The sequence below is a fragment of the Anomalospiza imberbis genome, chromosome 8 (assembly GCF_031753505.1).
Source record: "Anomalospiza imberbis isolate Cuckoo-Finch-1a 21T00152 chromosome 8, ASM3175350v1, whole genome shotgun sequence".
NCBI classification, from domain to species: Eukaryota; Metazoa; Chordata; class Aves; order Passeriformes; family Viduidae; genus Anomalospiza; species Anomalospiza imberbis.
In genome coordinates this window covers 23,422,057-23,437,013 of record NC_089688.1, presented here as the reverse complement: position 1 = coordinate 23,437,013, position 14,957 = coordinate 23,422,057, and the positions used below count along the sequence as shown (strand labels likewise).

Genomic DNA, 14,957 nt, shown 5'->3' with positions numbered 1-14,957 from the left:
AGCAATTTAAATTCTCTCTCCCCTTAGGAGATGGGGAAAAACAAGGACAACTGACTGTTTGCAGGTCTTGTGTATCTTGCCTTCATTAAGTAGGACTCTGTTTAAGTACTTATTATGCTTTTCCATCAGATAGTCAGACTTCCACAAAAAGGATTAATTGTTTATAGCTTCCACTTTCAACAATACCCTATAAAAATACACTGCAGTCATATCTGATTATCCGATTTTGTTTAGTGCAAAGCACTCCCGGCACATCAGTGCTTATTTGCACGTGTCAGAATAGCAACAAAATGGATTCCCATGGGCAATGGAAAATAAGCTTTGCACTTGGAAAATAAAATAGTAATAACCACACAGTAAAACTGCAGATGCATGCAATAAATTAGATTTATCAACAGTCTTATACCATTAACACTTGAAATTTGCCCATAAATCTACCTCATTTGAGGCTTATTTAATGTTTCTTCTAGACGTAGCTGGGAGCTAGAGATTCAAACTACGTAAGAACTGACAGGCATGAATAAATAAAAACATTTCTTTCTTTCCCTAAAAAATGTGCAATTTCCTTGTCAAAGAGACACCAGCTGACCCAGTAAGATGGGTACATTTCCATCCAGGATCAGTTCATAATTTGACTTAGAGGCTTTGCAAACATCAAACAATAAGAAGTAGAAAGAAGATCTGGTGAAATAAGAGATTTCTCAAATATCTAATACAAATATACAGAATTTCCATTTAATTCTCCCAGGATCTGTACATATATTTATGACTGAAATATATTTTATATTATATATGTTTCTACTTCGGGTAAATCTAATAAGCACATTCAATACATATGCATTTAAAATTTTCCAATCTTGCAAGGTCTTACTAGTTTTTCACATATTTTATATTTACAAGATGTGGTGAGACTTAGCTTTTAACAGGTGCCTCTCAGTGTGCCAATCTAAATAAAATTATCCTTGATTTTCAAAGCCTGTGCTGGTAAAAGACCAGGAATGCTCTGAAATACTGCATGAATGAAAATACTGATGGATGGGAGACGAGTGTGAACAGAGTAATAAACAGTAAAGGGGTGTGATTGCTGATCATCCTAGCAAAGAATGGGACCAAGGAAAAGCAGCAGACTGTACCTCACATTACTTCACTGGAAACACAGGATGAGTAGTGAGGTAAGCTGGAATCATAACTGTTTTGCAGCCCTATTTTTCTGTACTTTTAGAGCACTTGCACTGTGCTTTGAAAGAAAAGACAGTAGGTGGTGGGACTAGTTGATCTTCATAGGGCCTTTCCCATCTTAACCACTCTGCAATGCTGTGCTGCAATGTCACTGCCCAAAACACAGGGTGATTTTCAAAAAAGAAAAAAAAAAGTTGCAATTTTCAAAAAGGCACCACATAGAAGAGGCAAATCTGTAATCCCCCACCAAAGGTAAAGGAAAATGCTGAGAACACTCATGCTGTACTGCACACATGACTGAGGGAAGTTGCCAACTTTGCTGTCCTGCAGTGAATCCATGGAAAGTGCACATGCCAGGCTCAAGCCCAGTGCTTGAAAGAAGCAGGTTAGTATGAGACAGCACTTGGTTCCCATGAGCTGCCATCCTTCCTCCACGGCTCTGAAGACTCCAGAATTTAAACAGCTGGGCTTCCTTTTTTTTTTTTTTTGATGCTTTATTATAGCAGCAAGGCAGCAGATTGCTTATATTCCATTTCTCTCGGACTCTTTTTAAAAGTGTGAATGAGCATGTGTGTATGTTGAAGTGATAACATAAGGACAAGCCACATTTTTAGTAAATATTACTTTAAATTGCCCTGGAATGTAAAAGTGCACTTGTGCAAAACTAGCTGCCCAAAAAGGAAAGCAGAGCTGTAAACCACCCTGCCTGCAAGTTGAGCATGTCAGCAGGAGAGTCACTGTATAAGGGCATGATTACAGGTCATGCAAGCCTGCACCTACACTGAAACTCATGCCCTACAACACAGAACATGCATGCACTCCATTGCCACGGACTCCTCTATGAGGGCCCTTACATTGTAGCAGAAAAGCAGCTGAGACCCTGTGGTCAGAGGACACCTGATTTCTGGGTGAATTTAAACCTTTTCATCTCTATAATGTGGGTAGAGGAGAGAAGGGGACAGCCTCTCACCTGTGACTGTCAGCACTGTGAATCTCATCACTGAAGCCACCTCAAGGTGGATTTAAACCAGCCCCTGCTTTTGAATCGCTCCAGCAGTGACAGGCAAACCATGGTCCCAGCTCAGTTCCAACTCCCCTTGGCTGCGGTGCAGTGGACTGTGCAAGCCTTTTTCACCTGGTTCATTTCAAAATCCAGCTGGCAAAGAAGCTGCTTAAAGGACCCTCCCTTTGAACATACAGCAAGGGCAGTCAGACCCAGGAACATCTGTGACAGCCACATACACCTGTGCAGTGACAGCAGTACTGACACATGGGTAACTGTCAGTAAGGCTGATGCTGTCAGTAAAGCCATAAGCAGAAGGAAATGAAAAATTAAGATACAAAACAGCTGTTTTTCAGTGATGCCAGAATGTTGTGCAATGCCTGTGATGCAGATAGAGAGAGGCAGGACTGAGCTGGGTAACAAGGATGATGGCAGGTGACACCTTTCACTCTGGCAAGTCACTTAACTCTGACAGGCTTTGGGCCTCCCTTCATTCAAGTCTTTCTTTATTAGATCTGTAAGACAGGAACAGTGTGACTAGCCTTAGTCATTACCCTGTTTTACTGAGTCCCTCATTTGGGCTGGAAGTGATTTGCCATTGTAATGCAGATAACCAGAATAAAAATGTGCAGTTTTGGATGTTATCATTTCTGGGAACATAAATGCACACTGTCAATTTCCCTGCAGAGTTGGGATCTTGGAGTGACACAAAACTTACTACTGCAGTTCTTTCCTTTGGCAAGTCTCATTTTGGAAGTGAAGTTACATTACTGGGAGTGAGAAGGGAGTAATTCTGCAATAAACAGAAAAACACCAGAAATGGTAAGGTTTTTGGTGAGATTCTTATACATAAAAGCAAATGGAGACTGTGCAGAGGTGCAGTTTGACCCTGTAACCCTACAAGCATTGAGAAAATAGTGAGACTTAAGAACAAGGAGCATGTTTGGGGTTAGGGGGAAATAAATCACTGAACTGGAATCTGAAATGCTAGGCTCTTCTGTTCAACATACCGCTCCAGCATCCCCAGCCTCCATCAGATGCCCTGCATGCCATACCAGCCTGAATTCAACCATATGTTTGTAGCTAAGCTATGAAATTCATTTGTCAAGTCCTGGGAGTTTTTGGCAAGTTGTCCTGTGCTGTATGTGTGGTCTGCTACACTAGAGCAGGCATGCAGAGCATAGTAACGGAACATAGTCTATAGGATTCAGGGGCAACACAGCTGATGATTTCCCTTCTCTGACTTTTAGTGCTGTTTAATAATGAATGAAGATGGAGAGGACTCGGGTGGAAGCCGTTTCAGCACAGTTTCAGGCTTAAAGCATGCTGAAGGCTGCTGGAACAAGCTATAAATACATATCTGAGCTCCACGCCAACTGTGTAAACTCAGAAGCTGCTTGCTTCATTCAGGGACTTCATACTCACCAAAGAGTCAGAGCCTCTTGGGCTAGAGGTAAGTCAGTGGCTGGCAGAAGTCACATTTTCCCTGTGAAAGGGATGTGGAAGATGCTGGGACAATGCAGGGGCAGATGACAGATAGGAAACGGTTTCTCGGGTGTTTTGAAAGGAAACACATAATCCAGAGTTATGGACCCTGATTAATCAGGCAGAGCAGTTCTGAGGAGCCAAATCTCACAAGAACAGCTGTAGGAATTGGATTCATTTGTAAGCTCTTCCTAACTGAACCCTTGGCATGACATTTGCCCAAATTCTCCATCCCAATTCAAATATCACCACCTTGGCCTATGAACAGTTGCCTAGTGGCTCTGATTCAAGCTGATTCACAGCAAAAGATAAATCTTTCTGCACCTAAAAAAAGAAAAAGCTATTGAGAAATTCTTCAATTCCTCTGCCTTGTGCAATCTCAGGCCAGGAGTTTTTGCAACAAGGTCAGTCTCAATTCTTCATCTCCTGAACATGCCTCTTCCTTGCTGTGTTGATTGCTATGGGTTGTCCTGCCACTATATTTTTAATAGAGCACAGAATGCAGAAAGGAGGCAGAACTGTCAGAAAGAAGTTTAATTGAAGTTTGTGATATACTGCATGAAGCTGTCACTTTAACAGAGATTAACAGGCTGCATGGCAGGAAAAAGCTAGGATCTCTCTCAGCCTAAGATTATCTCATCTTCAGAAGGAACTTCAGCTCCTGAAGGTACCATCTAACCTTTTCCATGGTGAAAAGACCCATGAAACTACTGTTATATGGAGAAGTGCTGCAATTTGCCTCCCAGTGACAATGCAAAGCCACCTCTAAGGCTGTGTGCTGACACTCCTGGTCCCCCAGCAACCTTGCTGCCCTTCAGTCCTCAGAGATTCTTTTCAGCTCTTCTAAGATGTATAAACTCAAATAGACCAAACCTTGACAGCCTGCACATCTGGATCTGAGTCCTCGTGAATGCCAAACTATCTTCATTTCACCTGATGATGGCAGAAGACACAGGCACTCAGCACCCCTCATCCTCCAACCTCAACTGTATATCCAACCTTCAGGCTCCAGAGGACAAATCAAACTCCTCTGTGAAAGCAACATCCCGGAGAACCCACTGGTTCTCTCAGGTAATTTGGAAGATAGCCATGTTTCAAATCTGTCCATTAAACCTGACAGAAAATCATAACAGTGCCAACCAGGAAGGATTTAACCATAGTGCATAAAATGCACTTCCCCACTTTGGCACAGGGATAGCACAAGATGATATAAAAATAAAATCTTACGAGGTATATGACACACTCCAGGCTATTCTCTGATAGACCTACACCTCCGAGCAGAAATCCACTTACTTAGAGATAGCTTCTAGTGCTATATTGTAGCAGCTGTTTCCCACTTCCCACTGAGGTTATATTTACAAGCTACGTTTCAAACACCCACTGATCCAGGCTAGGTCCTGAGATGCTCTGGGGAGGAAGGACAGCTGTTTCCCTGTACTTGTCCCAGCACAGAGAAGGGACAGGCAGTGTGAGGCTGGCCCTTTGTCAGGGAAGTCTTAGCATCACCTCTGTGCTTGGACCCAGGTACTCACCTAAGAGCTGCACTCCACGGGTGAGCCCATAGACGTCGATCAAGGCCCAGAGGGGCTCTGCCGTCCTCACGCCACTGAAGAAGAGCATCGCAGCGGAGTCATTCACCCGGTAGAAAACCCGTCCCTTCTTGTCCACCCAGAAGGCGATGATGTTCCCCTCGTTTGCAAACTCTTCCGGCAGAGCCTTGGCCCAAAACCCGCTTTGGGAAACCAAGTCAGGGCACGCATACTTTGGCAGAGTGTCAGGGTTAATCCTCGACGGATCCTTGGAAGTAAAGCCGAGTCGAAGAGCCCCGCTCCAGCAACACTGCTTTTTAGTGATCTGCAAAGACAACAGCAGCAATGACAGCGCTGGGCACTCAAACACCAACTTACACTCTACAGGCTTCACGCATCCAACGCTGGTGGCACAGTGTGCAGACAACCCCACCAGATTTAGGAAACATTTTACCCACCAAACAATGCTGTAGCTTTTCCAGCTGCACACAGCAATGCTGTTGCAAACTTAGGATGCAATGCCCATATTTAAAACCAAATAAATCAAATTAAATCCATGTGGATAGGTGAAATGTAATTACAGTGCATAGTGATTCATTTCTATTTCTAGAGTAATGCCTTTTGGCCTAAGAATAATCCTCACACAAAATGTGCCAAAAATGGGCACAAGACCTTTAATCTCAGCAGAGCTCTTCCCACATGGTGCTCAGATGATGGGGTCTCTCATCTCTCTGACCTGAGAAAAAAGCTGCAGAATCACAGTTACCTCCACCGGGTTTTCTGGGTTTCTCAGGCAAGTAAAAGACAGCCTTTCCCTTATTTAACTTGTCATATTGGATGACATATTGAAATCACAGCCTTGCAGCAGAGAACTTGTGTGTGGGAAAGCACAATATAGAGTATCTGACTTCATGAAAAACAAAATTTTGAAGCAACAATAGATGTTATCTTACTTTTGGGAAAACCTACTTATTTCAGCAGTGAATGGTGTTTTTATGAAATATGTTGTGCATAACTACATCCCAACCTGTTAGTATGCAATTACTCAGTGTGTGAGGGGTCAGGAACATCTGCTATGGTTTTTGGAATGGTTCATGTGTTATACCCATCCTTCTGCACCTGACAGACAGCAGGACAAAGGATCACAGATACCCCCAGAGTCATCAGCTTCTACTCACAAGAACTGAACCCTGGCCAGTTGGGGATCTGTGGGTAGCAGGCAGCAGGTCCTAAACATATGCAGCACATTGAAAACACTACCCAGTTATAAGGTCTCTTTTTTTTCCCATGGAAACAAGGAGTCTTCCGAGTCTGTATGGTCCTCAGATTATGTTCTTGGTGAAGTTTTTCCTCTCATTTTATTGACTGATTATGAACCTGCTAGGAATTGTTCCTCTCAAAGGGGTCCAGCCTGTCAGCATCCAGACTACCACATGAAAGATCTAAGGATGCTGGATCCAACTTTGATGTGGGGCCAAGACAGTTCCTGCATGCCAGCTGACCCACAATCGCTGTATCTGTTCACACTTTGAACCCGCAGCAAACACAAGAGCCCTTGAGATAGCCGTCTTCCATCAATGCCTTGGCAGCCTCAAGCTGTTCCACTGCTGGCCAAAGGACAAGAGCAGAAACATGGACAGGTACCACCCACCAGATGCCACACAAAACTTGTTGCCTTTCTGTATTTTCATGCTCTGCCAAAGCACTAATGGCTTGGATGAATGGCAATGACAGAGACTGAACTGTCCAGGACTGCAGGACTTGGTTCTCAAAAGCCTGGCAGCAGCCCCACATGTTCCAGCTTGGAAGCACAGAATTTTCACCAAGGAATTCTACAAGACATTTTCTTTGGACTTCTGAATTCCCTGCTAATCAAATTTCTAAATACTGTGGTTTTGTTTTACATATTCCTCTCCAAGGCAAATCTGAAACATGTGACCTTGGGGTCACAACAATCTCACAAAGACATTGTTCAAAGCCTAGGGCTTTCTGTTTTATAATTAAAGTATCAGAAAAAATAACTCAGAGCTCAGAAAAAAAGTTATCAATGGACAATTTTTCAGTTAAGGGAGTGTTGCTCTTTATCCCTACTCAGTCCATCCAGGCACCTGAACTACTTATATGGAACACTTGAGCACTGACCTCAGTCCCAGGAACCATGGTAGCTCCTGTTTGCAGGGTGGAAACTGGGATGACACTAAAAAGGACTGAAGCAGATTTGCTATTTTATATACCTGGCCAGGGTGGGATAGCATCATGCATGTCCCCAGTAGAAGTGGGGTTAACTGGGTGTGCACATGACAAAACATGGGAAACATAATGCACTCCAAAAAGAAGCCTGGTTAATTTTTTGCAGCAAATTTACTGCAAGCCCTAAAAGCTTTCGGGTCTAAGATAAATATGGCCTCATTGTCATTTGTACAATTCAGCCTCTTGCCAATACTTCACAGCAATCACAGGCAGGGTGAAGTAAATATTCATATGGTAATTGAGGCTGCACATGCTCCATGTATTAATCAGCACCTATAAACAGTTCTCAATACAGTCTGACCACAGGCAAACTAATATCCAAATTAAAATCAAGTATAAAGCCTGCCAAGAATTAGACACAGCTGGACAAAGGGCACACAGTTTTGCTAAAAAAGGCAACAGTTAATGATGGACCAAATCCTCTTTTCAGCAGCCACTGCTAGCAGAAAATCTTGGGAGGTCCACTGGGTACCAGAAGGGGAGGAAAATACAGAATCAACATCAAAATTCCTAAACCATTGCTGCTTTTACAGATTCAGGCTCCTGATCTTTACTGCCTTATGCCATCTTTGAGAACTATACTTCCTAGCAATGTCCCAAATTACATGGAAGAAAGCATACTGGAGCATTTGTCTCTGAGGCTGCTTGACAGCCATATTCCCATACTCCCAGATCTGCAAAATAATGTCAGAATAAAACCTGAAATACGATAGCTAATAAACAGAATGAAATCTCCTTGCTTCTTTCCTCAGTTTTCCAGAGGGAGTTTAGACTTTATAGGACCTGAATGACTGGGCTCATGGTTAGTCTGTGGCTGGTAAGAAGGTCTAAGATGCTGTTTTCCACAAGCACAAACAATAGTGAGGCAGTTACAGGATGGACTAACCATACAAAAGCAAGGATGTTTTCACATTTCATCCCTCCCTAGAGCACAAGTTCTGCTAAAGCCTGTTGATTACTCCCATGAGACCTTCCCATTGGAGTCAGCAGGGGCTCTGCTCATAAATCTCTTGTGGAGATTTGCATGCATATCCTTCACATATGTTATGCAAGCTCAAATCCCCAAATACACAGAGATAAACAAGTGTGAATTTCCAGAGATAGCTACCTTGTTTCAGAATGAGGAAGAAATAACCCAGAACCTTTGCCTAAACCACTTTTGATGGTGTCTTCAAAAGTGAAATGCTGCTTTCATCTCCTCCCAGATGATTTGTCGCAGTTGCTTGTCCAAACTGCTGGCCAATATGGGAAAAATCTCATTAGGCAATGTGAGAGATTCCTGCTGGGCTTCCAGCCTGGATAGAAGCAGTAAGAGCTCCACAGGAAGCATAACAAACCTATAGTGGGGATTTTCTGTCTCTGGGCCTGAGCCTGAAATCACTGAAATCTCCACATATTTCCAAAAGGAAGCATGTCCCTCATTCCTTGCTCTTTTGCTGGCTGTGAGGGAAGAGGCAGGGAAGGCTGAAATGCTGCTGTAGGACCCAGCATTCCAGGACCTCTAAAAATGGGCAACAGCAAGATCATTCAAACGGGGTATCTACATGCTTACAAACCTTCTGGAAAATTCCTTCTGCACAAATGAAGGATTTACAGTCAGATCATTCATGTGTGCCATGAACTACAGTGGCCAATGATGACCTTTTTTGTTCCAATAAAGGCATGAAATTGTCTATGAACAGAAAAACGCAGTCCCATAAACTAGAGGGCATAAAGATTGGAAAGTATCTGTGGATGAAGCTGCAAGGGGCTCAAGCTCCTTAAGATGCTGATAACCTGAAAAGTGCTTCAGTTCCTAAGAACATGGAGGAGTTTCTTCATCAGAAAGCAGCTCCTGGTGTTCATGGAAGCATGTTGTCTTAGAGGAGCTGGATTTCTCATGCCAGCTGCAGCATGGCATGGTACGAGGGGTACAAACTCCATCCTCCAGGCTACCACAGACACAAAACAAGGGAAATCAGTCTGTGCCAGTCAGAAAAATGTGATCCCTGCAATGTTCTCTCCTCTGATCTTAATGCTATCAGGTGATTGATTCAACAAAGCAGTCAGCAGACTGCCAGAAAGGTCCTTTTCTTAGAGAGCAACAGCAATCACATTGACTGCTCCTTTCATCCTTCCCTTCTTTCCTCCAAACTCTTTTATTTTTCCTGTCAAGCAGGTGAGCAAGAACCTTCGCTTCTAAGTCCTTTCTGACCTCTTATCTCCTGGCTTTCCAAGTGATTTCAATTTAATCTGTTGTACTTGTCTAACATCAATCTAAGTATTTTTGGAAGGTGGATTTCCCTTTTGTTCTCAGTTTCTACCACAGTCTGTACCTATGGCTCCAAGAACTATAGTGACAAAAGCAGAAGTTCCAATGAAGACTGCAGATCTTTAAGGCCGAGATCTGACTACTGCGCTTTTCAAGGAAGGGCTAAAGATCTGCTGCAAGCACCAAAGCCTGCTACACCCCAGCATTCACTCTCAGCAGCTCCCATGGCAAAAAGGGAAGGTATAATTTACTCACCTTAAGCCTGACTTGTTCATAAATAACAATGGGCCTGTTGCTGAAGGTAATGGCATTGCAGAAGCTAGCCTGGCGCTTCACCGCCTTCTGTGTTGTGTCCATGATGATCTGGGATCCCTTGGTGTGAGGATGGAAAAGCAGAGGGCTGATGGACAGAGTTCCACATTGTGGGATGGGGAGACAGTGCTTCTGCTTGTGGTGGCAGCGGTGGGAGGAAGTTGAAAACGACCCACCAATGGAATCTGAAAGCAGAATGAGGAAAAAAGGGCTTCAAATATACTGTGAGTAATATGGAAATTTTCAATTAAAAAAAAAAAGCAGAGGTACTTCACATAGAAAGTACAGGTAAAACAAAACAAAGGTAGCCAAATCCTTAAACTCCAAATCATAGAGGGATTTTAGAGCATCTTCTGCAATAAGACACTGCAAGGATACTGAAGTCCCCTGTTTGGACAATCTGACAGTACAGAACATGACACTGAGACTGCACCTCACCACTGAAATCACAGGCCATCTTGAGGCCACAGACCAGGAGAGAACACAAGAATTGGAGCAAAGCATTTGTGAAGTTGCTGTATCAAAGCTGTCACACCTAGGGAACAATCTTCCACTTCCAGAAGACTCCTACACAACTTGATCATTTCTCTCACACCTCCTTTGCAACAGCAACTCCACTGATCTTCGTCTCCATGTGCCTGGGTACCCTATCCACCTGTGCCATGTGCCAGCTCAGGCACACACATTGCTAATTTATACTCAAGCACCACTCAGCAGTGACCCACCTGGGTCTCTCCACCAACTCCCATCCAGTCTCCTCTCTCCTCCACTGCTAAGAACCTCAGCTTGAGATTCCACATGTCATGAAGGCATTGACCAGCACACTATGATTCCAGTGAGGAAAGATAAGAGGGAGAAAGGCTGTGAAGGAAGGATGGAAGAAATTACATCTTTCTACACTCAAGACTCTACAGAAAGACTTGACACAGGATCAGCACAGCCACGACAGCAGCTTTGTTCCTGAACAAATGGAGAGGCACGTTTCTTTTCAACAGGGAACCTGCAGCAGTTCCAGCTCGAAACAACCACTCTGCTGAACACAAGTCATCTGCTTCCTTTTCCTTGTGTGCACATACACACCACATCATGCACATATGTTTGGGAGGATATACTCCTAAATTTGGAATCAGAGTACCAATAGAATACAGGACTATTCTGTAACAGACTGAAGGATGCTACAAAAGCAAACATGATCTTAAGAATGTGCCAGTTTATGCTGCAGAGAGGCTTGACTACACAGTGCTCTTCAAACACACAAACTATGGAAACTAATTATCTATATTCTTCATACAAATTAATTGTTCACTGCTATGTCTTTCTATAGCTACTGTAAAATAATGCTTGCACCTCTAATATAACTCTTGGTTTTGCAATAAAAAGTCCAGACCCTCTTCCTTTCAGCCTTTTGGGTAGTCTTAGCTTGTAGCTACACAAAGCTGTAACAGCACATCCTCAGGCTAAGTGTGATTAACTATCAGCAGAACTTAAAATGCTGGCTTCTGATGAGAACATTATAATTCAACTGCAGCATCTGTCACTCTGGCCTTCTCATCTCCTTGCTGGGGTTTTTCCTCCCATTTTCAGCAATAGTGCTATTCCTTCAGAACAGAACAGGGAGGTCATACAGCAGGGTTGTTACCTTTAAACACTTTTATTAATGCTTTATGGGAGAGATGAATGAACTGGGAGTGTTTTGATGCCAAAAAGTGATGTGGAATATGTCAACTTCCTTCTCCCGTTCCTCACCTATGGAGGAGAAATAAGCTGCAGAGTATGGAGAAAAAGTAGAGGTTAACCTGAGCAGGCAGGTCATGGAGGGAAACCTTTGGGAGGAACAGACTGCAAGAAAGGGCAGCTTGACAGGGGAAGGTCAGGATGCAGAAGCTCACATAAGCATGACCTTTTCCCTTTGGAAAGGTCACTGCTGACCTGGGGTAGTGCACACTGGCTTTCCCCACAGACCAGACTGGGTGGTCAGAACACAATACAAGCTGCAGCAGGCCCACAGAGAGAATCTTCTCAGAGTACTGCCTAAAACCTTTTTAATTAGACTGTCTCATGCCCCAAAGAACAGGAAGTTGAATCCATTCCAGTATTACGAGACTTCTGCAAATTAGGTGTGTTCTCTACCATCACCCCTTTGAAACTGCTATCTTGTGACAAAAGTCACAAGAGAAAGATCATGCCTGTCAGAAAACAGCCTCTGTGTTGAAAGGCTGCAAACCCAGAGGTGCACTATGGAACCCTGTACAGCTTTCCAGCTTCCATTCTGGGGGTCACAAAGAACAGCAGCTCCTCATTCCTTAGGTTTGACCTCATTTCTCCATTCATGCCCAGTTATAGATGCTGTTTGAACTATTTCACGCAGCACTGGGTTTGAACCCTGAACACCATGTCCCATAATACCATAAGCCCTGCCAGGGGCATAGCAGAAGTGGTAAAGTACTATTTGCTTCCCTGAGCCACAAGGCCATGGACTGGATCTTCTGAAACCTTTTAGTGAGCCAAGGTGAAGGAGATGCTAACATGAACCACACCATAACACAGCTGAACTGCTCTGCCTTCAGTGCCCCACTCCCAAGTGTATCCTTTTTGGAGTTGTTTGGTAAAGCAGAGTGTTTCCCCAAAGGTGGCCCACTCCTCCTTCCCTGTGCATTACATGCCCCTGGTCTCCTGGATCTCAAGGCATGAACAACATCCTGTATATAACACATTACACACAAGGCAACACCGGCAGCTCTCAGCTTAGAAAAACGCAGCTCAAAGCCTGATAGGGGTTTTCACCAAAAGTGTTCATGCTCTGCAAACATTAGGCATAATCTTAAAGGCTTGGGATTTCTTGAATGCTGCAAGAAATGTCTGGATTTATTTTTGGAAAGATACATTTTTGCCACTTGAAAATATCTCTATAGGCACATATGAGAATACTGTAAAAATCATTTCAGATTGAAAACTGACTCCAAGGTATTAAAGACAAATTTCATTCAGAATTGAAAGAAACAGAAAACAAGACTTTAAAATAGAGCCCAAAGACTGACATGCAGTAGCAAATAGAAATGACATATCCTTGTCTGCTTGGGGAGAAGGAGAGGTCTGGGGTGGGGACAGAAGTACCTGTGTTACAGGCAAGGGAAAGTGAAATGAGCATGCAAGGCAAACACCACACTATGGATGGAGAAGAGTGTTTCAGAATTATTACCTTATCAAGAGAGGCTGACAGTGCTTTATCTGGCAGGTGGCCTTACTGGATAAGCACTTAAAAGGGAAGGATTTTGAGAAGGAAGGAAAGGAAACCACATGTGGGTGCGGGGACAGGGACACCCACACAGCACAGCAGAAAAGGCCTGCCCCTCAAAGAGTATTCATACAGCCTTCCCAAAGGTGGGCAGTTAGTAGCAGCACAGGGAGAAAAAATTCAACTGAGATGAATGCTAGTAATCCTTACCATTTCTTGAGATGGACCCATACTCTTCAAAATTATCAGTGAAATACAGCTTAAGTGGTTACACTGATCCTTTACACCCTTTTATATTTGTTAATAAAAAGCTCTGAAGGATAAAACATATTGAAAATGTTGTGCTAGGCTTTGCAAAAGCATTCTTAAAAACACAATTTGAAATACAGTTTACTAAAAATAAACATTAGCTTAACACCAGTGGAAACTTGAAAGGGGTTGCAAACCTTGTTTTCTCACATGCAGTCTGACCCAGGGCATGTGCACAGAAGAAAGAGAACCATAAATTAATGCAAATCTTCACTGCCTTTAAAAAAATGTTTGCTGTTCTTGAGGGAGTAAGTAACAACGTATCTCCAGTCTATATGCAACTCTCCCTGGGCCTGTAGGATGACAATTCCCCTGTCAGATTGCTATCACCAAACTGAAGTTTGCATGGCAAGATGACCAAGAAACCAAAGCAAAGCTTTGATTCTCCACAGGAAGAGACTATAGCTTTGCAAGTATTGGGGTTTTCAGTGATAGACCTGCAAAGGGTTAATTCTAGAATGCTAAATCCAAATTAAGGAGCATTTGGAGTTAAACTTTAGTGACTTAGGGAAGTATCAAAAGGTGGATCTCAGCCAGCTGGTCAGATCTACTATTCCCATCCAAGACTCCAAAAGAAGTCAAAGCCAAAACATAACTTATTTTCATCTGTGCTATTTTAGAGGTGACAAGATGTATCAAGCCACTAGGTTCATGCATAGTGTAAGATTTTCCATTTAAATTGCAAACTGCAAGACAAGAGGCAGGTGTAGACAAACCACATGCATATGAAAGGAGATAATACCAGTCCTTTTTTTATCCTGAAATGCAAAGTTGTCTAAGTTGTCTTTACAGTAAGAGATATGAAAGACAACAAGGGCGGCTTTACAGCATCTGTGAGAAGCCTTCCCCAAGCCAGTATAAAACTTGGGCAACAGAAGCTGGAGTTGTTTGCAGGATGATCTGCAATGGATCCATCTTTCAAACCTGACTGACAAGTGGTGGGAAGGGAGTGGTTAATTTGTGTGGAGCCCTCAAAGTAAAGAAGCTGATTTTTCATTTCATAAAGAAAAATTAAATTAATGGAAGAGATGCAAAAAGTGACAGTAAGGACAAAGGGCAGGAAAATAGGTGCAACAAGTGAAATTGGTAATTAATACAAACACAGCAAGACTTTGTTTGTAAAGGGCAGAAGAGAGGACTTCAAAGCTTCAGAACAGAAAGGAAAGGAGAAAGGCTGTGTCCTGAAGATGGGATAGATGCAAGTGGGATTTGCAAGACTCATACTGGTGTGTTTGAGGGCATTTGGGAGGATGAGCTGAGAGAGACACTGGCATTTCCTCTGTCTCTCTGCTCAGCTGAGATGTGCATTTGCTGTCTATCCCTTGCAATGCAGTAGCTGCGGAGCAGAGACACGTCCTGTCCAACAGGATGCACAGAGACAGCAACCTCTGCAGGAGTGCCAGG

The 14,957-nt window shown here is 43.2% G+C and overlaps 1 protein-coding gene across 7 annotated transcripts in view; it reads right to left on the bottom strand.

Moving 5' to 3' along the window:
• The window catches only part of NEURL1 (neuralized E3 ubiquitin protein ligase 1), a 144,358-nt gene that overhangs the window by 50,389 nt on the left and 79,012 nt on the right, over positions 1-14,957 (bottom strand). For 6 of the 7 annotated variants that reach the window (XM_068197969.1, XM_068197974.1, XM_068197973.1 and 3 more), the window contains exons 2-3: positions 9,953-10,194; positions 5,200-5,521 (exon numbers count right to left, since the gene is read on the bottom strand). In XM_068197969.1, the coding sequence (XP_068054070.1) occupies positions 5,200-5,521; positions 9,953-10,194 (564 nt within the window). Of the gene's footprint in view, positions 1-5,199; positions 5,522-9,952; positions 10,195-10,544; positions 10,609-14,957 lie in introns of those variants that run through there. The other variant, XM_068197971.1, reaches the window with a different exon arrangement.